Genomic DNA, 26,352 nt, shown 5'->3' with positions numbered 1-26,352 from the left:
AAAAGAGAGAAGGAAAAACTAATTGAAAATTAAAGATGATATGATTTTCATTTCCAGTTCCATACTAAACCTGTAGTTTAGACTGTTCAGTAATGCTTTATCCATCTTTATGCTATACTTCTCAAAATAAAAGATGAGGTTTCTAATTTTTATAGGAACTGTTACACGTGATTTGTTCTCTCAAATATTATTATTATTATTATTATTTGTAAGAAAATATAAAAAAAAAAATAAAAAATCTAAGTATGATCAATAGGGACGACGTCGTGTCATGTGGTACCATTGCCCAATTACAAAACTGGGCCTAGCGAATGGAGCCCGTCTGTCAAAAAAACAGCGTAGAGAGAGAGGAGAGTGGAGAAAGAAGAGAGAGATCAGAGATGAGTGCATCGGCGTCGTACCTTGCTCGAAGGGCAGCACAGAAGGAAAGAGTGAGGATCCTCTACAGGAGAGCCCTTAAAGATACTCTCAGTTGGGCCGTTCATCGCCATCTCTTCTATCAAGATGTATGTCAAATGTCATTCCCATCTCTCTACTCTTCTCTTAGGGTTCATTCCACATCTTCAATTACACGATCTTGACATTTCTCTCTCTATATATGTATACTTTAGCTTCTAATACCCAAAACTATTGATTGTTCCAGGCAGATGTCCTCCGAGAGAAATTTGAGGTCAACAAGCATGTGGTTTGTTCTCACAAACACTCTTTAAGTTTTTCGCTTAATTTCCTATAATCATATGAATATTAGCCACTTCTTTTCTTTTTCTTGCAATTTGCATCTTGACGGGCCAAATGATAGTTGCTGAAAAAATGTCAGAAGTAAAAAAAAAAAAAAAAAAAAAAAAAAAAAAATTAATCTCGCTCATCACTGTTTTGTGCTCAAATCTTTTGGTTCTATGCCGTTCCATGTAGGGTAAGAGTGAAAATTTTTCTGAACATGGTTTGCCTTCATGAGCACCTGAACATGAAGAGTTGAGCTCATCTATTTAATTTTGGGCACATTTTATGATCATGGTTACATTAATTCATCACCTTTGAATCCCTGAAAAAATTTGTGAGCATATATGGAATTTAAACTGGCAATGTTCTTGAGTTGCTCTGTCAAGATAAAGGAGACCTTTATCTGTTGGCATCTGGTGGCACATCTATATTTTAAGTGGTTTACGGATATGCTATGTGATGTAAGGCCCTTGCCTTCTTTTGGCAGTTTGAAATTTCAATTCAAAAAGCACAATAGTTTGCTTATTGGGCATGATTTTATACCTTAGCGTTGCAATTATGATGTAGGTTTTGAACCAAAGTGTAAACGGGAGAATTGTAATGATTTGACATGATTATTCTGTTTGCTACAAGTAATCATGTTGCTTAGCTGGATGGACGATGCGAAATGGGTGCATTATACTTTACATTTTCGGTTTATTCATCTCATATAAAGTGGTATTCCATTTCTAATGGTCTTGCTACTACATAAGGCAGAACATGGAATAACAATATTAATGGAATTATGTTTTAAAAGAAGTTGTTATAAGTCTGATTTATCCAGCTAATGATCTAATAGGTTTATAGCTTTTGAATAATTTACCACCCTGCTTTACACTTAGGTAGCCATTAATGATGATGGTAATGACTATAACTATTTCAATTACATTATAATTACGATGACTACAATCATCGTAATAATTACAACTGGATGGGGCTACTCTTAGATCAGTGATGGGAGGATGGGATGTTGCTCCTTTCTGGAAGTAAGGCTCGAATTAGGGGAGGATGTGGGTGATCAGGATCTTAGTTACACAATGGTGCATGCCCTCTACCAGTTCTTAGCCTGCTAGAGCACGTGTGTACCTGGTAGGTGGCAGGAAAGAGGATTTAGGTGTGTCATCAGTATGGGTAATGAATAATTTTGGGGCCTTTATTAATTTTATTGGAGTTTGTATGAGGGGTTTGAGGACAAAGCTATGTGGTTTGCTAGGCAGAGATTGAAGGTGGCTGAATAGTTAAAGAGCAGAGTGGTATCTAGTTCAAGACATGAAATCATAGTTAAATAAATTGTGTTGTTCAGTTAACTATGAGGGCGAAGGTGTAAAGTGATACGGGGCTTCTTGAAGTGTAGGTGGTAGGGAGTTCGCTAGATCTGTAGGGTTGTAGGTGGGAGGAAAGGTGTAGGATTGTTTTGTTATAGTGCCTCTTGCTCGTCTTCTACTTCTTGGGGCGGGTTCAGTCTTTTTCTTTTTTATTTCTCGTCTCCTGATATGTAATCCAGGGGTTTGTTTTGTTTTCTTTTATGCGTCATTATGTGTACATGGGTTGTGTTGCGTGGCACCTTTATTGTTTTACTTTTTATCTAGATAAATAAGGCTAGATGCAGTAAACTGTTAAACGTTTTGGACTCGACTAATTGAACTATACATTCATTGTATTCTGTTTCTTGATACGACTATTATATCTGATATCATGTTGTTTTATTTGGTTGATTCCCAGGAAGATCTTGAGACAATTGATAGAATGATATCTGATGGTGAAGCAACCTACAATAAATTTCGACATCCTGATCCTTATACTAGTAAGTACTAAATAATAGAAGCCTAATTCCTTTGAGTAAAGCTGTGATTTTAACCGTTTGAAAAAAGCACTGAAAGAATAAAACAGTGTAAAGAAGAGAACACAACTCTTTGTGCATTTCGAAGAAATGCCTGATGTTCAACAAATTTATCTTGTTCTGATCTTGCTAGTTATATCTGCTTTGAGAAAAAAAAGGATGCTTGGTTTATTCCTTTATTTGAGGATCAAATACAGACTGGATTTTTTGTGGTTCAGTAAACATGGGATCTTAAAGTGTCAGCTGCTTTCTTGATTAAAATTTTCTTAATGAAGACAAAGCTCATCTGTATCTTAAATGACATGATTTCTGCCCTGGCACGACAATGTTCTAGAATCTTATGTAAAAAGGTTAAGTGGGAGTGCCAAGCCACCATAGACTTTTATCAGATAGAAATTTATTGGGGTTCTTTGCTGTCAAGGCAACTCAGTGTGTGTCAAATTCACATTCTGTTACTAGAAGAGAGCCTGTGTATTGTAACTACAGAGGCTATACTTCTCAGCGTACCCAGGAGTAGGAGTTGGTGCTGAAGGCTTGGCTTTGGTTATTGTTATGAGTTGCAGATTGGGTAGGCCTCAGTATGACTTTTTGTTGGTGATGGGACTAAATATTGGTCTATATACAGTCAAACACAAAGTAATATGCAGAAAGTTACAAAAAAGATGTAATTAGAATATATAAGAACAATGGAATAAGCTAAAAGTGCCGCAATTCAGTATACGTCCTATGTGGAATTGTGCGAGTACATGAGAGTACTAGACAAGATCTCGGACCTGTACATGAGACTAAGTCAGAGTTCCTGAACAATATACCTATATGGCAATATATGAAACTAAGTTACAAGTTCTTATAGCACTAATTTGTGAAAGAACCAACTTGCATGAAAAGAAAGTAACTCTTACTGTTATTAAAGTAATCTGATAGTTTTCGTTTTACTTCTGTTACACATTTCTTTGTGATTCAAAAATCATTTAGTGTGTGAGTTTTAGAAGTTATATAATTTGGTCATGCTTTGCAAAGACTGAAATGTATCAGTATTCTTGAACTCCGTGCATGCCCTTACATGGATTGGCGTAATTATGTGAATGTGATGCTTTCTCTTAGATGGACTGATGTGATTATGTGAATGTGATGCATAGCAAATTTAGTTCTAGTGGTGCTTATTACTCTAGCCCATTGTCACATTATGAGTTTAATTCTACCCACGTAGCTTGAAAGATCACTTGCATCTTCTTTGAACAGTTCCATGGGCTCCCGGTGGCAGCAAGTTTAATCGAAACCCAGCACCTCCTAAAGGGGTAATTTATTTAACAACTTATTACTTGGTTCATTTTGTTTAATTTATGTAATTTATAGTTCATCTTTTTGTTCTAATTTTTTATTCTGCTTATTCACTTCATTCATTTCATGGTTGTGACATGTATATTTTGCATCCTTGTATAAACTTTTGGGCATGCATCCTTTTTTTCCCATTGTTGTATACCTAAATAAACTAATTTTAAGTACATATATTCATATCTTGATTTGTAGCTCAAGGTTCTTACACAAATATTCATTTCTTGATTTGTAGCTCAAGGTTCTTACATTATGCATATATCTATATGATTTGGTCCTCTTAGGTTGGGCTTAATGTCCTTATGTTGGGCTTAATTTGTTCTTTCTTCCTTCATTTGAAGGATATTCAGAACTAAGGAGAATAACCCTCGTCAAATTTTACATGTGATGTATCATATGCTTTATGAATGCATCATTTGTCCCGGAGATGTAATATCTCAGTTGCCTAGCAAAGGATATTCAGCATGAAGGAGCACTTGAACAGTTTATTTACTACCAATGTTGATGTTTACAAATGGTACACTTAAAAACGATCTGTGAACTTAATGGTTATATCATCTGATCATGATGATTCTTAACCTTGGAGATCTCCATCTCTTTGGTGGGTCTTAGCCTCTTAGGTGGGCGGACTGGGGGTATGCTGCTTATGTAAGACTTGCATTGTATGCTGTTTCAAATCTGAGTTTGTCCCAACAGCTTACTATGTTTTTCTTCAATTGCTTTTATTGGTATATCTGGTTATGCATCCCTTGGTAATCACTTCTTAGAGGGCTTCCCACACTCTATATTTGGCAAGTAGATGCAGGGAAAGAGAAGAAAAATTGGAGCCTAGTAACTATTTAGACAGGAATTAGTATTGCATGGTCCCAAGTTTTCAGTTTTTTTGCCTCCCCTGCAGTGACAGGCCACTAAGTTGAGTTCATTTAAATCCAAGCATTACCTTTGATACGCAAAAATAAGAAACCCAAACATTTCGGAAAGATGTTAATACGGCTAGTGTAATATCTGTCATCAGTCACCGATCCTGCTCATGGAAGTTTTATGGGTGTTTGTAAATCTGCTGAATGCTTTCTGAAAAAGCACTTTTTTGTTCAATTGTTTTGATTTTGGGACAAATCAAGTCTCTCTGTGTATCTACATCTATCTATCTATCTCACCATGTGTTTGTGAATGTCTGTGCATGTGTATCTCTAGTTTTCTCTAAGCTGTCAAATAGGATCTAGATTGAGATAAAATTAAGTTTTTGGTTTTGTCTCCAGACTCTGTAGTATTCTGTGTTACCTCAATTATTTTACATTTTTCTATGTAAACTTTGGCTTCTCATAGTAATGCAGGATTTCACATTGATGTTAATCAATGTGATTTGATGAAGTTTTAAGGATTTAACCGGAAGAGTTTGCATTATTAGCAATTACTTTTATTTAGTTTTATTACTTTTTTCTCAGTAAGGCAATTACTTTTGTTCCTTGATAAATAATCCATATTTCAGTAAATTGTGAAATGCTAAGAAGACAGAAACACACTTTAAATTCCTCAGGAGTTGTAGACTTGTAGCCCCTGCTTAGCTCAGAAATTTACTTTCTTAATTTCTGTAAAATCTTCAGAAGGTATGAATTCATTGTAGGTCAGTTGTAACATCTTCAGTATGCTCAATTCACTAGATGTGTAATAGCACCGGCAGGGACAACTATTATATGTGGATTTTAGAAAATTTAACCTCGTCTTTGCTTTATAGTTCAGAATGCAATTACCAGGTTTTGACCTTTATGCTACTTTCAAGAGTATAACTCATAAAAAAAAATAAATAAAATGTACTTTCAAGAGTATATACTGACCACACATTTGTATTATAACATGGAGAACCATTTTGTAAAATTTAAGTCTTTCTAATAGAAGAATGATTAAAACATTAAATATAGGGTAAATTACATTAACCTCTCCCGAGGTTTGGCCTAGTTACACACCGACATCAAAGTTATGTATTTTGTTGCAATGACATCCCCTATAACGGTTCGGGGTTGATGGATGTTGATATTTTTGTGATTTTACCCTACTACCTGATTATTTAATTTATTAAAAATGGTAAAGTATCTGAATATGTCAAATTAATCTATTGCCCCTCAAATTTTTAATACGTTTTAATAAGGGTAGGTTTTTTTTTTTTTTTTGGGGGGGGGGGGGGGGGGTGGTTTGTTCTGGCGAGGAGAAATAAGGGTATCTTCTACCATAAAAATAAGACTTGTGTGTAATTTGATGGCAATCTAAGGGTAATAGCATCTTTTTCTCTTAGTTGATGGGCATTTTGGTCATTGCAACCAAATATTTTGAAGTCACTGTCCAAATTTTGCACGAAAGGGGGTATGTGTCATAACGGGAGAAAACCATAGGGGAGGTCGTTGCCACAAAATCCGTAATTTTGATGCCGTGTGTAATTAGGCCAAACCTCAAGGGAGGTAGTGTAATTTTTCCTTAAATATAATAGGAAAAATGACTTGTAATATGAAAAAAATGAAAAAGAGAATTCATGTGGCCAACCCCATTTGTATGGGAGGATGACATGAAGTCTTTCCAATGATCTTGCTGTATTCGTTCATCCTGTTCATGCTGTATTGTTACCTCCCTGTTCAAGATATATATGCCAATCTGGCTTTACAGTCTGCTTATATTTATGAGTTGGTTCTTTTTTTATGATTGCTGATACAGATTGAGATAGTATATAACTTTGGTCGAGAAGATAACGACTGAAACTATCATCCTTTTCCATGGCAATAATAAAGGTTAGTCTCTTTTTGGTCATGTGGCATCATTATTATTTGACGCACTATACTTCATTTGGTTGAAAGGATTAAATTTTAAGGACTAGGAGGGATGGAAAGGTGAGGGATGGAAAAGAAAACTGTCTTTACCTTGGTTTACATGCTTAAATATGATGAAGGGAAAGAAAGAGAGAAAATTACATGCTTATTTATCATTCTACGTTTATATATTAAGACAAGGATGTTGTGTGTAGGGCTGCAACTTGGGCGGGCTAATCCAGCCCAACCCAACCCCAACCCAGAAATTTTGAAATTTGGGCTTAAAATTCACAAATCTGGCTCAACCCGAACCCAACCCGAAACCCATAATAATAATATTTTTTTCGCCTCTCTCTCCTCTCCTCTTTCTCTTTCTCTCTCTCTGCCGCCGTCACTTCCAAAAATTAAAACAAAACCCATACATACAAGTTAGCTGTTGCGGGGGGGGTGGGGGGAGCTTGAGAGTTGAGAGACAGTGGCTGAAGCTTGCGAACGAACCCGAACTGGAACAGCGGGCGATGCAAACTGAAAGATATGGGTTTAGATTTTTTGAACAATTTGAAATGATATGCCGATGTGGGTTTTGAACTTTGGATTCTTGTAGACTGATAAATAAACTGAAATATATGGGTTTTGAACATCTGATTCTTGTAGATTTTGTAGTTTGCAGTTGCAGAGAGAGAGAGGGCAAGTTCAGAGTTGAGAACGAGAATAGAGATGGAGGCGATTGGGAGGCTGAAATGATTTGTCCTAAAATTTTTTTTTTTTTTTTAATAATAATATAATCAAATATATATAATATATATAAATTTCTGGGGAAAATATATAAATAAATAAAAAACTCAACCCGACCCAACCAGCCCAAAAATATCCGGGGCTAGGTTTTGACCATAACCCATGTTTGGTACAATTCGGGCTGGCCCATCCCAACCTGATTCGGGTTGAGGTTGGGTTGGGACTGGGCTAGGTTGGGCCAGCCCAACTTGCAGCCCTAGTTGTTTGAATGGCAAAACATAGAAATAATTCAAATAAGACTGCCCTAAATGTTTTCTTTTTATTCCTTCCTATTTCTGCCCATTTTTTCCTTTTAACTTTTCCCTTGCCTAGTACTAATGAAGAAAAGCTTCTCTACCTCACTTTCCCTTCCCCTCCTTCCCTACCTTGCAGCTGTAAGTTCATTTGATAAAATCGTGTCTATAACAATAACGTAAATGTGTATATGTGTATATTTATGACATGATGTATTAATGAGTTGTTCAGTCATCATTGTTGTTGAATGTTAGGATATTGAAAAACTCATTTGGTATCGCTAAGGTTGATTGTGGATCTCTCTCTCTCTCTCTCAAGCACATTTTTTTTTGGAACATTGGATTTTTGTGATATTCTGGATCTTCTTATTGATGCAGATTGAGAGACAGTATCAGCCTGGGGGAGGGAAGAAGATTCTGGTCCTTCTTGTTTGTGTTAAGTTGAAGACAATTGTTAGCCTTGAACACTTTTTGAGATTCTCAGTTGCTGTGTATTTGGTTTTCTGCTGAGTTTCATAATTTGACTCAATAATAAAAACCTCTTGCATGAATTGCTGCAAAACTGGGTTAAGTCATACATTCATCTTTTTTTGAGAAACTTGTGTCGAATTTATTTGCCTTTTTTGCACTATGGATTATTTGCCCACTCCTAATGCTGTAGCCACAATTAGCTTTTAGAAACTTGACCAGGGATGAAGGGTGGGCCCTAGCGCAACAGTTAGGCTCCATTGGGACTTGGAGGTGGCCGGTTCGGAGCCAGAAATAGCCTTTCCGTATGTGGAGGCAAGGTTGCGTGAACTGGACTGCCCTTTTGAAACTGGACCAGGGATCTAACCTTTTTTTCAACCAACTAGAGAGCCCTTTTCATTATAGGGATTGAGTGCAGCCACCAAGTGTTCTATGGGAAATTTCATTGATGGAGGCTTCTTGGTGTTGAGTTCATCCAAAATATACATGTCAAGTCAAGTTCCCTATTTTGACCTTTTATTGATGATACCACGCTCTGGCGTTCTTCTTTCCTTTCTTGAATTTGCTTTTCAGAAATATTTGAATTTCGAAATTTTTACATTTTGCCCCGAATCCTATGTTCACCTAATGTTGAGTCAGTGGCCGCATTTTAGTGCTATAATTTTTTTTACTAAATAATATTAAATTTATATGTATATATGTATTTTGATCTGAAATTTTCTGAATTATTGACCACTGGAAACCTTAAAGAAATTAAACTGCTTGAATTTTAATTAAATAAGAAAAAATTTCTGTTTGTTTGAGTTATAAATGTGGGAGAGGCTATTTAAAGTGCATAATGGCGACTTTGATGTTTCAATCTTAAAGAAAATTACAATGATCAATTGAAATTTAATGTTGATACCACCACAAAAATGCCTCAAATTGATAAGTGATGGCGAACTTGTTAATGTTGTTTTCATAATTTTTTGGGTAAAACACTTGATGCGCATGAACAGGAAAATCATATGATCTAATGTAGTTGGATCATGTATGTTATGCAAATGAGACCTACCCAAAGTGAGTTCGAGGTGGGGAGTGCGAAGTTGGTAAAATCTAATTCATATAAAATGGGAACGGAGTGAAAGTGCTGTCGGCCGTTTAGAAGAATTGTGACTTAGGAAGTATTACTTTCCTAACCTTGAGTTTTTTTATAAAAACACATAATCCCGAGTACCATTAATGTTAAAACAGTGAAAAGGTAAACTTGATCACTGTTAAAGACTATATAATAATCTTAGGGTGCGTTTAGTAACGTTTTCGTTTTATATTTTTGCAGTCTCAAAAAAGCATAAACATGATTTTGCTTTCTTGAGTGAAAATAAAAAACATAAATGATGTTTATTAACACTCGTTGTTGCCACAAATTTGAAAACATAAAACAATAACTGTGTACTATACAACATATTTGTTACAAAATGTACATAATATTCTTTAAATTTTTTATTTTTTTCATGGCAATTAGGAGTTAGTGATTAGAGGGGAGGGTGAGGGGGAGGGTAAATGACTTGAAAATGAACTCTCGAACACCAGGAGCAACCCAACCACTCAGGCACGACACTTACTTCCATTAATATCAAAAAGCCATAAATCTAGAAAATCTAATTTAAAATTATAAATCTTAAAGATACCCAATACATCATAAGTACAAAATTAGATATACCAAGGCAAAAACATTCCCACCAATTATGTATATAAATACATGTATATGCATGATGTATACATTTGTTATGCGATATATAATATATTTAGCATATGATAATTTATTATGAATAAAAAATATAAAATAATATATCGTATATGTAATAAAATATATATTGTGTTATAATATTGTAAATTAATTATAATTTAATATTTACATATAATATAATATAGATATGATATATAATAATATAAAATATCTACCTCTTAATAATTTAATAACATTATATTCTATATCAAAAATTATTTTGTCACAAAAATAATTTACATTATTATTTAATATGTTATATATTAAAATATATTTTTATCAAATAAAAAATAATATACAATATTTAATATATTTGATATTAAAAATATATATTTTTATTAACATTTAATATGCAACTTATTATATAACACAAATAATATGAGTTTTATTTGAAATGAATAGTGCTTGTGTAGTAACATTAGTGAAAACGTTTCTGCGCTACAGTGCAAAAAACATAAGAAACATCATTTTGATGTTTCCTCTTTTTTTTTTTCACAAAAATTGAAAACGTTTTTTGTTATAGAAAAACAAAAACATTTTATTGAACGCGATTTTTGTTTTCGTTTTGCCTTTTTAGAGGTTAACAATAGAAAACAAGAAACGTTTCTCGTTACCAAACGCAGCCATAATTATTCATTTTATCCAAAAGAAACATTTTAAGATTGGGAGATAAAAAATTGAAAGAATTAGAAGAAATTTGGTAACTAAACTACTTATACGTCACATTAATTTTTACCCTTTTACAAGCTTCTTTCAAGTCTCTCTCTCATATTAAAATGGTACAAAATTTATTTCCTTTAATTCTTTTTGACACGTTATATTTTATTTAAATCTCACAAATGAATTCCATTTTAATTACAATTCAATTCTTTTTTTCAAATCCGAAAGAAATTGATTTTAACCAAAACTTTGAACCCCTAGCCAATCACAGCACTATCATGTGAAAAGGACGGGAATTGATTTATGTTTCCCATCAAATCACTACCGTAAAGAATGAGAAGTGACTCTAAGTCCCACATGAAATGTTCATTCTTTTCTTCAACCCTCAATCCCAATATCCATCTTAAAATGGATGATGATGATGATGATGATGAAACAGAGAAGGAACAAAACACAGTCCGTCAGGACATTACCCGAATTGCCCTCACTGCGATCCCAATCTTCACGCTTTTCTTTATTGTCTACACTGGATTTGCATTTGTTGCCTACCCTTACAGTTACAGAGATCCAAAATATAAGCACTTTGCTTTCTCATTTGGAGTTGTCACCATTCTCTTAGGCGTGATTTTGGTCATCATGGGACTCGCAGGCTTGGCTGTAAATTTTACTGTGTGGTTTCAGCAAAAGGAGGAGAAAAAAAATTGCATTCATCGAGGTAATGATTCTTTTTCATGTTTTTTTTTTTTTTTTTTTCGAAAGTTTAAGCAAACACACACAATTCCGAAATAATACTCTACCACAAACCCGAAATAATGCTCTAACCTGGCTCAAACTCTGAAATAATGCTCTAACACAAACCCAAAATAATGCTCTAACCTGGCTCAAACACTCGTTCTACCTTTTTGGTTTTGGTCTATCTTCTCAAAGAATCTATCAAAAATTATAGAAGGTAAATAAATGGATTATAGTATCCTGTTTTATTGTTGCCATCCTAGTAGGAGGCTAAGACATCCAAATATTCATTCACATTATGCACTCAAAAAAAAGGAGTTTTATTTATTTATTTTTACCATGGCAACTTATCCTAAGAAGAACAAACATTTGCTAATTATAGTTTTAGTTTTCGGTCAAGAAATTATCAATGATAACCTTTCCATCCTCAAAAAGGAGGAAAGGGGCTCGAGCTGAGACGTGGGCAAAAGTGTGTAAATACTTATCCCGAAGTTGTACAATTGTATTACCTTCAAGAAATGCACTTTGCTTGTTCTGCTCATATATAACAATGAGCTTGTAAGCTCTTAAAATTGTATTCTCCTTTAACATGCACTCTCTACATTTGCTATTAATGTGTGTTTATACACACACACACACACACACACTACAAAAACTAACTAGAATGGAAAATGGTGCAGCAAGGGGGACGAAGACCATCCACGTAGAAATTGCTGTAATTCTTGCAACAGTTATGTCAATGTTGATGGTGTTGTGGGCCATTTACACTGGTTTTAGGCTTGCAACAGAAGGAGTTGACAATTATCAGCACTTAATACTCTCGATTGGAGTTGTCTGTATTGCCTTTGGTTTGGTTTATTTCTTCATTGGGATACCCATACTCGCAGACTTAGCACTACCCTCTCTCCGCCGGTTGAAGCTTAAGCAGCAGCAGCAGCAGATGAAGGAATTTGGCAGTTTTCTTAATTTTTAGAAGCACATACTATTTAGTATCGCGTTGAGGTCGCTCTAACAGACTAGTATATATATCTTTTTTAATTTCTACTTGGGTTATTACTATATTGCAATTTCAATAAATATATATATATATATAATTTGAAACAGAAGTATTTGGAAAACTGTTTGGATTAATAATAGTTATACCAGACACATATATTTGTATGATGAAGTGACTGAAAGGTGTGGAGGGGACAAAGACCTCCTATGGAGTTTATTACTTGGAAAAGCAACTAATAAGTTGTTTTAAGGAATAATAGACGATTTTTAATAATAAAATGGACGCCAATTGGATTGATGTGAAAAAGAAGTCGTGTGATTGAGCTATAACTAGCATCACAAGATTTAATTGGAGGAAACAAAAGTGAATTACTAACATAATTATTTCACATTAAGAAAAAACATTGGGAAAACAAAACTTTATCACAACGGATTAGTAGTAAAACACAATAGATAATATTGTGGAATGATCCATAAAATTGTGAAACCTTTGTCGTTATAAATTTGTGAGACACTCAATTAGTCGGTAAATATTGTAAATTTTGTGAGACATTCGACTAATCGAAGATGAAATTCACAATAATATGAAAAATTTGAATAATCAATCGTCCAAAATCGATATTAAAAGACACCCGACTAGTCCACTACTGTGAATCTAAAGCTGTTTATATTAGGAGATAGCGGACCATTGCCTTTTTGCATTTACCATGAACCTAACATACTAGTCTGTTTGACTATTTGTTGATCATATAATTTTAGAAAGAAAAACTTGAATAAATAACTTTTCACCAATCTAAAAAAACAAAATGGTACACTAAGAAGAAGTTAAAAATGGCACCAACATGGGATTATACATTAGGCATTTAAGATTTTTTTTTTTTTTTTTTTTTTTTGATACGGCATGTTAACACGATACGAGATAAGAGAGTTTAAGTTTGGATTTGGGCTAATCGTGTTCATGTCATAATCATGTCGACACGGATTAACCCGTTGACTAAACGTGTCGTGTTCGTATTTAACCCTATAAATACGAATATGACCCAAATAACCAGATTAAGTAAACGTGTCATATAAACGTGACGTATTCGTGTAAAAAAATGACCCATTTAACTAAACGTGTAAAATAAAAATATCGTATTCGTATAAAAAATGACTTAAACGTATCTTTTCTTATCATGTCAAGTTTCGATCTATTTATTAAACAGGTTATACGTGTAATAAAAGTGTCGTGTTCGTAATAAAGGTCTTAGACACGATTAATAATCGTGTCGTGTTCCTGTTGATACGAACATGACATGCCAACACGAATTATCACTCATAATTTTTTAGGTGTGAAAATATGAAGGAAACCAAATAATTATTTCATTCAACTAGGAGGTAGCAAAAGAACAGTATGAATTTTTTTTTTTTTTTAATCCTTTTATTTTTATTTTAAATTTTTAGACAAGGGCAGTGAGAGTTTCATGCTGTAAAGAAAGAGAACATTAACCAAGATATAACAAAAAAATCTACCATTCTCCTTCATTCAAATTTTTTATTTTTATCTCTTTCATTCTTAATGCTAGGATGTATATATATATATATTTCAACTTAATTTAAATAAAAATAAAAATAGACCAAAAAAAGTTTGTAGGATTAGAGCTGGTGGATAATTGGTGTGCTGTGAGTGTGGCCCGAAATCAAACACGAGGAGAGACCTCACATCCTATAAACCATTAGCAATTGCTCAGTCATTTTTCGTGTTCGCTTTCGCACAATCAAGCATATTTTCCACACCCATGGAGCTCTGCGCTTCTACTGCCTTCGCTTGGACAAACTCCATTTCTCCGTCTCTCTACATCCCTCACTCTTTCTCAGTAAGTCTTTCTCTCTCTAAAACTCCTCTCTCTCTATATCCGCGCGCGCACACATGTACACAATAGTAGCATTTTTTAATACTTATTTGCTCATGAATTGCGAATGTGTCCATCATTCAGATGTGCGAAACTAAGAGGTTTAGGGTTTGCTGTGTCAACAATGAAAATGTCTCTGCCCAGTCTCAGAAGGTACACTCTGGTTCGAATGATTGACTGTTCATTTTGGTATCTATTTCGCACTTCTTTTGTTGTAGATATATTCTTCGCCAACAGTGACCATTAGTACAATGCATTCGTTTTGTGAATACTCGAAATGTGATTTTTTTTTTTTAATATATAAGTAATGGAGTTTTTAGCATTTTGTATTGTTCTGGTTGAAAATTTGAGGAAAAATTTGAATGCTTTTGCCATTGAATCAGTCACTTGTTAAATTCAAATTTGAGTCAGAAGTAAATTTTGCCGTAAATTCGTGAATCAAACCACTTGAAATACAGGCATGTACAAATTCCTTCCCATTTGGAATTCTGCAGGTTCTTTTGTCTCTGTTATTTTCCTTCCTTTCCTAGAGTAATTGTATGAATTATGATGTAACCACTTGGTAGCTATTGTACTATGACTCAATCATTTGGGATGATCAATTGTTGGGCTATTTTGGCTAGAATTAGTCATTTGGTTCACACATTTGGCATACTCGTGTAAGATGATGTTGGTTACTTGGAGATTTCATTGACTTTTTGCAATTTTGTGCAGGCAAATCAGATGACTGTATCAGTAACAGGTGCTACAGGTTTTATAGGTAGAAGATTGGTGCAAAGGCTGTATGCAGGTTCTGATCACTTCATCTAGCATCATAAAAAATAAAAAAATAAAAGAAAGAAAGAGAGAGAGAGAGAAAGGGAACATGATTTCCATAGTTCTCTCCGCATAATAAGGATATGATTTTCTTAATTTGAATAGTCGAGTATTGCATTTTGTAAAAGTTTTGCACCATAGATGACAGTGAATGAGATTTGCACTGTCGAGGACAAGAGCTTTGGCTTGTCTTATTAGAATGATATTTTATATCTAGTTTTAGATTGTTTAAATCATGCTAACAGTATACCTGTTGACTTCTCTTATTTTTATATGTTAGTCAATTTATTCCCCAACTTGTGATTCTATAGGGGGGCTGTCCTTGGTGAAGAAGTAAAAAGTAGGCAATCAAACATGAAAATGATGATCTGAGTTTGAGAGCTCGTTTTGTGCAAATATAGCCAAGGATTAGAATTATACTTGGTCCACCTGTCCAATCATCTTCTATGGGCTGGATAAATGTTGGGCGATGACTTTATGACAATTCGCTTTATAAAATTCAACATCTGGATGGATGCCATCAATTAATTGGACCTGCAAGTTTCTATTTATGAGAATGTTAATGTGCTCTGTGTCACTATACACCTTTTGTCCAATATGTTTACTAGGGTGCAACTTAGTTGGGTTAGTCTGTTTAGATTCAACTTTAACAAGTCCCCCACCCCAATTGTTATTTTGTAGGGGCATATTACATCTTTATGAGTTTGAGAGCTACCATCGCAACAAATATTGCTAAAGATTAGGTTTATATCCAATCCATCTCTCAAAGGACCCTGCATTGGCTGGAGAAATACTGGATAATGGTTTTTATGGCTCTTTATTCCAAAATTCAATAGGTTGAACAGATGCTATCGGTATATCGGACCTATAAGGTACCAATTATGGGAAAACAAATGTGCTTTGGGTCACTATATGTTTACTAGGGGTGCAGCTTAATTTGTTTTGTTTGGCTTCAAGTTGAAACTAGGTTAGCTTGGGTTAGTTCTTATCTTTTCACTTGTAACTAGTTGAGTTTATTTCGTATTACATCTTATCTTTGAACAAGGCAAGGTGCATATTAAACTTAAGTCCTAGGTTGAGGTAAGTTCTAAAGAAGGAAGGTACGGCTAACACACTTTTCCTTCATTGTTGTCATCATTGTCATCATCATGGCCTTGATCAATGGGGTTGGCCACATGAATTCTCTTCTTCCAATTTTTCCTTTTCGTGGTTTTAAATATTTTATTTTATTCACAATACTTTCCCCGATTATTAGTTAAAATGAAACAGTATCATATTATTTTAAGCATTAAGGCTTCACATAACTGACCACATGAGTGGGAAAAAAGTATAGGTGGATGCAACAAAATAGTGCAGTAATTCAGTGAAGTAGGGCTGTCTTATACATTCGTGTGCTTGTTTTTGGTTGCTTTACCCAAGGTCACAACAGATATGAACCAATGGGTTTTAATTTTTCCAACGTAGTTTGAAGTGAACTGCATGTACAGTGGAACTAAAATTGGTCCACAGTTAATGAATCAGGTTACTTCTACTCAACCATGTTAGCCTCCGACATTTACTTTATATAAAATATTGCAACTTTCCATCTCCCACGTATCTTTCTATTAATTTAGCCTCTTAACTATATTTACTTATTGATTATCAATCTCACATGTTTCGTTCTATAAATTTTTACCCCTTCAGTATCTTTGCTACTTCATTTGGTTTTAAGCTTCTGAGTGACATATTGATCAAATCAGTGAAGTGCTTTTCCTTTATCACCTTTTGAATGCAGATGATCATTGTGTTCGAGTCTTGACACGGTCTATATCCAAAGCTCAGTTAATTTTTCCGGGTAAGAAGGTAATAATTTTATTGTTTGTATAAGTAATTTATTTCTCAAATTTTCTTTTACCATTGATAAAAGTATGACATTTTTTAACTCTAGTATGATGAGTGTTGTTTACTTGTCAAAACTAGTAGATAATGATCAAATTTGGTGATCGGAGATTACATCCAGTGCTACCTTTCCTCTCTTTTTCACCCTGTTTGGGCGTTTATTCATTATTATCTGAATTTCGTATTCTCAACTTCCATCATGTAGAAAGTTTTCAAGTTTTGATCTCTAGGTTTCCTAGTTTTTTTATTTTTCCCTAGTTGATTCAACCCCACGACCCCCGTTCAAGGGATTGTTTGCACCCAATAGGATTCGAACCTTAGACCTGATGCTTCTTGAGGGACCAGTTCCAATCTCTAGGTTTTCTAGTTACATCATAAATTTTGATGTTTGTATTTTTTCTCGCTATTTTCTCAATTTTTTTCCTTCCGTGTCCTTAAATTTGTAGTCAGGGACTTCCCAGGAATCGTAATTGCAGAGGAGCCACAGTGGAAAGATTGTATTCAGGGTTCAAATGCTGTTGTAAACTTGGCTGGAATGCCCATAAGTACAAGATGGTCTCCCGAGGTTGGTTTACATGCTTCTTAGTCTGCCTACTTTGCATTTAAAGTTAGATAACTACTAACGTTGCCTGGATCTGCGTACCTTATCATTTGCTTTTGAAGCAGTTTTCAGCTTTTATCTGTATCCAATATAATAGGATCTGCGATCAGTATCTGTCTTGATTAAATCATGTTGTTGATATTTCATAAGTAGTCAAAGTTTAACTTTTGACTGTGAAGGTGATAATTTATTACGTGATAATATGATGGTCTAGTGCATGTGATGAATGCTTCATGGTGATAAATTTGAGTTATGTAAATTGGTTGGTGCCATAACATATTATATGACGAATTTAACCTGTAAAAGTTTGTATAGTAAGTTTTTTTTTTTTTGCTCGTATAGCAAGTTCTCAGTTGGATAAAATTTATACACCTGTTGATTTGAGTATTAGCGTGTATTAGTTTTGACCTTCTGCAGATCTGAATAGGGCTGTTTATATAAAAAAAGGCTACTGCAAATTGGCTCTCTCTCTCTCTCGTATGAACATCTCCTCTTCCCCACCAACATCCTATCCAAAACTTAATAAATAAATGAACAACTTGTTTTGATCAAAGTTTTTCATGTATTTGCTTTTAATAGTATTTATGGCATTTTCTTTAACAGATACAAGTGATTTATGGAACGCGATACAAATATTCATTTTTGACGTTAATTAGTGATGCTGAAAGATTAGTGCAATTTTATTTATTATATTTTTAAGCAAGTTTGAGGCATTGCAGAGAGTGAAATTTGTTCAGTTCCAGTAGATGATATTTTGTGTGATGGATTAAAATTGGATATATTTATTAACTTGCTATAGTTCTGCAGATCAAGAAAGAGATCAAGCAAAGCAGGATTAGAGTCACCTCAAAGGTCATAATATGTCTTTATATATATATATATATATATATATTTGGGGATAATGGATGGTTTCTGCACACCTTTCCGGAGTGGGACTATTCCTTTCAGATACCAAAGATCTTGCACAAACCATGGATCAGTTAATCTAGGGTGGATGTTTTTGATGCCCCAAAAATTGAATGACCTCTGGCCACAGAGGTCTTTATATAGTGCAAAAATTTTTCTTTTTATATGAAAAGTGATGATAGCTTACATTGTGTCTTTATTGGTTGCTCATGGGACAATTTCACTGATTTTGAAGGTTGTTGATCTAATAAATGATTCAGAAGATGAAGTTCGGCCTAAAGTTTTGGTTAGCGCAACAGCAGTTGGTTATTACGGTGTGTATCTAAAGCAGCATTTTCTACCATCATATTAAATCATTAAAAAAAGTTTTGATTTTCATCCTTCTGCTACTTTAGCATTTTTCAATTATGGAAGCAAATTTAACATCACATTGATATAAATTCAAATGTGCATAATTAAGCCATGAATGGTGGTTCGTTGTTTTTTCTTCGATCAGATCTTGTGCCAATACGAACTTGATGCCCCATGGGCTATCATTGTTCCTTTTTGTTTCACTTTATTTTTGCATTGTACTTTCTCTTTTTGAAATTTGATGAAATATATGGTATGATTTTTTTAGCTTTGGGAAAATTAGTCAGATGCTTCATATTAAACTATTAGAAACAGTTTTCCTTGGGAGAAAGAACAGTGTATTAACTACTCTTGATTGTTCAACATGCTTATTGGGTAGGAACCTTGTTTGTGTTTGTTCAGAATCAGAAAAATGCTCTCAAAACTACTTCTCCTCCTCCTCCTGCTCTTCTTCTTCTTGTGTGTGTGTGTGTAATTTCACATGCTACTTGGTCAATATAACTCGACATATTAGGAATATGTGGTGAGACAAATTTCTAGTAACATAGGTTTGACTTTTTAAATTTGAGTATTGGCTTGTTTGAATAGTTTTCGGGAAATGGAGTATCCTCCTAGATTTATATCGATACTCAGCTACAACTCATCAAAAATTCCAAAACATGATAAAGTTCCCCTTATTTTCATTAAGTTCTGCAGAAAGAAATTAAAAAAGAAGAAGATCTAATTACATGAACATATTATGATTTCTCAATCAATTTTGTTTTTCCTTCCACTGATTGCAGCAGCTATGTGAGTTGGTAAAACTTCATTTCTGTTCCTTATCTTCATTTCTATTACTTTATTGTCATTTACTATATTTTCTTTCATGAAGATGTGTAAATAAATCATTAAACAAAAAAATTGAGTGTATATAACTAATACTAAAAGAATGATACTCATATGTAAATTGATGAGATGTAGTGTTAATGCTTTAGAACCCTATGGCCTAAGGTTATATGATAATTCATCTACGCTGATTCTATTTTTAACTTTTGCTGCACAATATTGCTTATACAGTACAAGTGATATGCCTGATTTATGTGTTATGAATTATAGGCTTGTATCGAAAGAACAGCAAAATGCAGCATGCACTGAATTTAGTCTAGTATAACTATAAATAAAGAAGTCAAAAATCCAATTGAGTCTTTCCATTGCTAAACTTAGTTGTGTTTGTTTGTTGGGGGATAGAGAATTTTGATTTGTGAAGCTACCATTAAACTAAATAAAACTCTCTATGGTAGTATATTCAGTTTTGTTCTATAATTTTTCTTTCAAATGTTCAGGCCCTAGCGAAACAAAAATATTTAATGAGCAAAGTCCATCAGGAAATGATTATTTGGCTGAGGTAAACAAAATATATTATTTCTGTTCTATTCTTAGTGAGCAAAGGAAATTATTTTTTGGAGTTGTATGAACTTATATTTATGTTGAGATCCATGAGATGTTACTTTATTCTCAGTTTCCATGTTTTATTTTGTAATATCATTACTGTTGTTACTGTTGACAAAAATATGTCCTTCCAGGTTTGTAGAGAATGGGAAGGGACAGCCCTTCAAGTAAATAAGGACGTTAGATTGGCACTCATTCGCATTGGTGTTGTCCTTGGAAAAGATGGTGGTGCTTTAGGTATAGTTAGATTTTCTGAATTATTTTTCTATATTCTATGATTTGAAATTGGTTTATTGGTTTTAATCATACTAATTTCTTTAATCATCTGCAGCTAAAATGGTCCCACTTTTCATGATGTTTGCTGGTGGACCATTGGGCTCTGGGCAACAATGGTACAGCACTTAGTTTTTTCCTGTTTTGCACAAGAAATTATTTAATTTTTGTCTGCTACTAGAAGTCGCCATTTTTGAAGCAAAATTAGATTTAGTATCTGCTCCTAGAAAACAAGATAAGTGTTTCCAAAGGCTGTGGGTTTAAATTTAAGCTTCATTTATTTTTCGCTTTACATATTTGAAATCTATATGTTATATAACATTCATTGAGACTAACCCGATCATTGTTTTGATATAATATTTCTTTTCCATAATCCAAGAGAACTATTTTTTCTTGTGATTGTGTAGGTTTTCCTGGATTCATCTGGATGACATAGTGAATCTGATGTATGAAGCTTTATCTAATCCATCTTATAAAGGTATAAACCATTTCCCTGATTTATATAAATATTCATGTGATTCCTGAATCAAAATCAGTGCATTTATAGTACAAATATGGGAACTGAAATAAATTACCCGTTTGATGGTTCCACTGCCCCATGACCACCAATCTGAAATCAAGTTTGAAAGTGTGCAGAAATAAAAAGTAAAGAAAAATTCTCTGAAACTGTCTCATTATCTTTTGTTGGTTACAATATTCCATCCTGTAAGTGGTGACTATATATTATTACTTTTTTAATCTGGAACTTTGGTGTGAGCCTTCTTTTATAAAACCAGCACTTTATTGATCCCTTTTCTTGTCTGGTGTGTATATATGGATAATTTAAAATGTTAATGAAATTTCAGTGCGGGAAATATACAAAGTTAAGCTTCTGTGTCCAATTCAGTCCTTTCACTTCTCTTGTTGATTCCTCCGATATACATTTCAAGAAGCTGCAAATCTGCAGATATTTCCTAATGTACTTTGGCCCTATAAACAATCTTTGCTAATTCCATTTCTGAACTTAAGCTTCTGTGTCCATTTCAGTCCTTTTGCTTCTGTTTGCCATTGTGGTTACACAGTTGATTCGTCTGATATACAAGCCGCAAATCTGGAGATGTTTCCTCAAGTCCTTATGGCCCTATGAACCATATTTGCTAATTCCATTTCTCAGCTTACTATCTTTTGGATTTTGCTTCTCTCCCCCAAAATTGTCCTCACTGAAATTGGCAGTTTTATTGGTGATAATTTAATTATTTTGTGCACTGTATAATTTTATACTGAACTGCTGACTAGTGAGTCCAGATGGAGGGACTGTTCTGTTGGATTTCTCTTGGGCTTTTAGGATCTACTGAACTTTGGACTATTCTTTAATCTAAACATAGGAGTAATAAATGGAACTGCACCAAATCCTGTCCGACTGGGAGAGATGTGTAACCACTTGGGATCTGTCATGGGCCGACCATCATGGTTGCCAGTGCCAGACTTTGCACTCAAAGCAGTCCTTGGTGAAGGTGCTTCTGTAGTAAGTGCTCTCTATTCCTTATTGATCATATATATATATATATAATGTGTGTGTGTGTGTGTATTTTTTATTTTGCTCTTTCTTAATCATAATGTTAAGAACCGATTGCAGGTTTTGGACGGACAAAAGGTACTTCCTGCTAGAGCCAAGGAATTGGGTTTCCGGTTTAAATATCCCCACGTGAAAGATGCACTGAAAGCTATTTTGTCGTAGAAAAGTTAAAGTATGACATGCGCATTCTTTATTCTTTTGGCATAGAGGTACCGCTTCTCCAAACCTCAAAAGCACGGTGTGATAGAAGCTTTGATGTTGTTTATTTTTCGTATATTGGTTAGTTAATGTTTGTTCAGTTGAAAGGTTATGAATTTCATGCTACTCTTACAAATTGCCTCTGGAAAAGTATTCCGGAAAGCTCAATGTAGTATACTACAGTTAAGTTTCTCATTTCAAAGGGTTACGAAACTGGGCACAAGTATTTTTCTTTCAGTTTTCTCTTGGAATTCCAGAATTTGAGATTACTCCATGTGCTGAATAATTTCCAAATCCAATGCTGAGTTTGGCTTTGGACACACAGGGATTAACTGATGAGGCTGGTACTCCAAAGGTATCCCATCCAATCGTTTTGCTGCTCGTGTGAATGGGTTGAATTTGGGCATTATCTAGTGGCCTAGTTGGTACCCGAGCAAATCTGCCTATGTTTGAGTTCCCCTTTCCCGTAGTTTGTCAGGATAATAATAATAATAAAAGGGTTGAATTTCTGCTGTGTCTCAGCTAAAATAGTTAAAATAAAATTAAAAAAAAGTAGCTGCCAACCACAAGCTATCAGTTGTTATATCTCAATGAACACGTGAACTTCCAGCCTATGCCAAATGCATTAAAAAACAAAAAAAAAAAAAAAAAAAAGAAAAAGAAAAAATACAATTATTTACCCATAATATCATGATGTAGAACATTTTGCATCATACATCGGTACAACGACAGGTTTCAATGATCATGAAATCCATTTTATTATTATAAGAATCTATCTACAACAATTTATTAATTGTGCTATTATTTTTTAATTTAATTTTTACAGTAGAAAACTAATTAATTAATAAAAGTGGCCAGCTTTTATGACTCAGGAAATATCTTATAAAGACTATAAAGTGACAATAATAATATACATGCCCACATCACATGGTCTCCTAGAAAATACATTGTAGAAGATATCCTAAGATTTATTTTGGATGTAGCAGTCCATATGATTTATGAACAAAAGAAGTACTCCTGCAGATCATGCGCTTAGGAGCTCACAAGAAAATAGTTCAAAAATATTTACACTACTTATAAAGTGTGTAGAATTTTTATTTTTTAAATACATTTTCTCATCGTTTTAATTAAATTAAAAATATTATTATGTAATGGTTGATACGTTCCTCGTTAAGTCTTTAATTATGAATAACTGTCTATTCACAACTCCAATTACGTCTCTCTCAAAAAGGCATTCAATCACAAAACTTCGCTTATATATGTATCCAATTGCGTCTCTTCAACAATGTTTCACTCAATATATATATATATATATATATATATAGTGAAAAAGATGTTTATTTATTTATTTGATGTTTGTGGATAAGTGTCTTGGTGGGCCATAGCGCCATGTTAAGTTACATTTTGACTTTTTAAGGGTTGTACCAAGAAAGTCAAAACCAAAATTTCCGCAACCAAATTGGTTCATGTCTGAAATTTGTTTCAACGGATTTTTTTTTTTTTGGAAAGATTAAGCAATATGTATTAATAATTAAAATTTACAAAAGAGTTCTTGGGCCAGAACAGCCCAAGAATAAGGCAAAAAAGCCTATGTAGGGAACCCAAGATAGGGCCCAAGAATAAGGCAAATAAGCCTATGTAGGCAACCCAAGATAGGCCATGGCCATAACAACCCAAAATAGCAAAAGCTCCAGGAGATCGATCATGCCTAATATATATTTGTATAAAAGGTCATTTATTAATAAGCTTTTAAATTATTTTGAATGGTACTTGTGTTTGTGGGCCCATACACGTGTTCTATGAAAAATAAAAATATATATATATTTCTAAATTATTTTCAGCTAGAATTAACTTAACATTTATTGCATTAATGTACAATGTGACAAAAATATATCAATAGTATAGGTACTAACCTTATTGTAATGATATACACTATAGTTGACATTGTTCAACAAATAATTATCTTATTTACTAAAAAAAGGTAAAAAAATGTTGATCTTGACCACAAAAAAAGTAAAATACATTTTATGATTATGCATTTAAATAAATGGACACTGCCTACTGTTTTTTACAGCAAAAATAGATTAATTTACAAGCCTTTTCCCTGACTTATGGACAGCTGGCTGGGACAGAAAAGTTGTAACCATCCATCTTATCCTCCTTCTCCTCTCCTTCTCCTTCTCCCCCGGCAGCACGTAAACCATAGAAAAGGTAGAAAGAGAAAGAGATAGATAGAGAGTGAGTCTTAGTGAGGACAGTGAATTTTTTTTTTTTTGAGTCTATTTCGATCTTGATCTTCAATCCCCCACTTCCTAATGGAGTTTTTCCTTCTACAAATTGTTGGGGATAATTAACTCACTCCAACCCACTTAATGGTCGACTGTTGTTGAGAGTTAAATCCTTCCTTCATCACACACAGCCGAACCATCATCACATCACATCAACACAAGCATATACAGAGATAACAATCATACACATCCACGCACAACACAATATTTTACATGGTTCACCCAACTCTAGGATTACGTCCATGGGAGAGGGAGATTTCTCTATTATAAATCAAGGAAAATAATATACAACCACATGTTGAAACCCCATTCACTCAATCATCATCTATTTTGAGGTTATATGTATACACTCGAGAATTATATATACACTCCCCTCTCCTCACAACACTCACCCTTAAACACCTTACATCTTTTCTCTCTTCTCTCTCTCTAAACCCCTCATACCCATCTCTATTTATAGAGTCTTCAAAACTCAATTCCTTATTGGACAAGTATTCCTCAAATCCAAAGTCTTGTTGGACAATGAATAATTTACCTACAAGGAGTTACCATATCTATCTTCAACTCTAAAATAATAGATATAACTTCTTTCCCAAATCTTTAGCCTTTTTCCCTAAGTCTTCTGGATTCCAAAACAAATTAGGAAACTATTTCTCGTAGCTTCCAAAATAAAAAAGGAAACTAATTTTCTGCACACAAATTTTGAGCCACAAACCCAACAATCTCCACCTTGGCTCAAAATTCAATCTTCACGTGCTTCTCCATAGCTCCACCTTGAACAAGGATCTCTGCATAACTCCACCTCAACTGAAGATTTCTCCACCTCAAATAAAGCACTATGATGAACTTAAGAAACACTCTAACAATCTCCATTTTTTCTCAAATTTCATCATTCTTCTTTTTTCCTTCTATCTTCTCTATCCATCTCATTGGTGTTCAATTGCTCATGCATGGCAATCTACCAATTTTTAACTAGTCTTCATCAATTGCTTTTCTGGCACAAAGCAACAAACCTCTCCTTTCCACTCTTCATATTCCCCTTTGCTTTTTTATCGGGCTTAAAGCAAACTTCTTCATTCTTCACACCCCTTGCCCCATCTTGAGAACTAGCACTCACTCTTAACTTGTCCTTAAAACTTGTTCATCGTGGGCTTCACCTCTATCACCTTCTACATATCTTCGTGTCATCATCAACTTTGATTGAATCTCCATAGCACCTCACTATCATCCTCTACTCTGACAAACTTCGTAACAATCTTCTTCTATTGATCTTCAGGACCAATCACAGGCTCTGACCCACCATCGGCTCTGATACCAGTTGTTGGGGATAATTAACTCCTTCCAACCCATTTAATGGTCGGCTGTTGTTGAGAGTTAAATCCCTCCTTCGTCACACACAGCGGAATCATCATCACATCACATCAACACAAGCATATATGAAGATAACAATCATACACATTCATGCACAACACAATATTTTACATGGTTCACCCAACTTTAGGGTTACATCCATGAGAGAGATTTCTCTATTATGAATCAATGAAGAGATATACAACCACATGTTAAAACCCCACTCACTCACTCATCATCTATTTTGAAGTTACATGTATACACTCTGGAATTACATATACGCTCCCCTCTCCTTACAACACTCACCCTTAAACCCCTTACATCTTTTCTTTCTTCTCTCCTCTCTAAACCCCTCATACCCATCTCTATTTATAGAGTCTTCAAAACTCAATTCCTTATTGGACAAGTATTTCTCAAATCCAATTCCTTGTTGGA

At 34.1% G+C, this 26,352-nt stretch overlaps 2 protein-coding genes across 2 annotated transcripts; both read left to right on the top strand.

Annotated features, from left to right (window-relative positions):
• The first annotated feature begins 314 nt into the window (after window positions 1–314).
• On the top strand, window positions 315–8,355 carry LOC132293937 (NADH dehydrogenase [ubiquinone] 1 beta subcomplex subunit 9). The gene is made up of 6 exons (XM_059791611.1): window positions 315–506; window positions 644–685; window positions 2,482–2,563; window positions 3,842–3,897; window positions 6,638–6,711; window positions 8,136–8,355. Exons 1-5 carry the CDS (start codon window positions 381–383, stop codon window positions 6,677–6,679), a joined length of 348 nt encoding a protein of 115 aa, XP_059647594.1. The 5' UTR covers window positions 315–380; the 3' UTR covers window positions 6,680–6,711; window positions 8,136–8,355.
• Window positions 8,356–14,076: 5,721 nt separating this feature from the next.
• On the top strand, window positions 14,077–22,516 carry LOC132293935 (epimerase family protein SDR39U1 homolog, chloroplastic). Its single transcript, XM_059791600.1, has 13 exons — window positions 14,077–14,237; window positions 14,358–14,426; window positions 14,988–15,063; window positions 16,864–16,923; window positions 17,414–17,532; window positions 18,376–18,420; window positions 18,710–18,788; window positions 20,148–20,209; window positions 20,388–20,490; window positions 20,585–20,645; window positions 20,934–21,004; window positions 21,891–22,030; window positions 22,142–22,516. Exons 1-13 carry the CDS (start codon window positions 14,160–14,162, stop codon window positions 22,241–22,243), a joined length of 1,065 nt encoding a protein of 354 aa, XP_059647583.1. The 5' UTR covers window positions 14,077–14,159; the 3' UTR covers window positions 22,244–22,516.
• Window positions 22,517–26,352: the final 3,836 nt, after the last annotated feature.

Source organism: Cornus florida, unplaced genomic scaffold, assembly GCF_030987335.1.
Source record: "Cornus florida cultivar Cherokee Brave unplaced genomic scaffold, ASM3098733v1 CherokeeBrave_3.0.0_Hap2_Chr02, whole genome shotgun sequence".
In the NCBI taxonomy this organism is placed as follows: domain Eukaryota; kingdom Viridiplantae; phylum Streptophyta; class Magnoliopsida; order Cornales; family Cornaceae; genus Cornus; species Cornus florida.
The sequence above is the reverse complement of the archived record's forward strand: the minus strand, read 5'-3'. Positions and strand labels throughout refer to the sequence as shown.

Excerpts from the sequence above, each read along its gene's own strand:
- LOC132293937 (XM_059791611.1), top strand. The coding sequence starts at position 381 with ATGAGTGCATCGGCGTCGTACCTTGCTCGAAGGGCAGCACAGAAGGAA. Across the intron at positions 507-643 it reads GCCATCTCTTCTATCAAGAT|GCAGATGTCCTCCGAGAGAA; the intron begins GTATGTCAAATG and ends TGATTGTTCCAG. Across the intron at positions 686-2,481 it reads TTGAGGTCAACAAGCATGTG|GAAGATCTTGAGACAATTGA; the intron begins GTTTGTTCTCAC and ends GTTGATTCCCAG.
- LOC132293935 (XM_059791600.1), top strand. The coding sequence starts at position 14,160 with ATGGAGCTCTGCGCTTCTACTGCCTTCGCTTGGACAAACTCCATTTCT. Across the intron at positions 18,789-20,147 it reads AACAGCAGTTGGTTATTACG|GCCCTAGCGAAACAAAAATA; the intron begins GTGTGTATCTAA and ends TCAAATGTTCAG. Across the intron at positions 21,005-21,890 it reads ATCTAATCCATCTTATAAAG|GAGTAATAAATGGAACTGCA; the intron begins GTATAAACCATT and ends ATCTAAACATAG.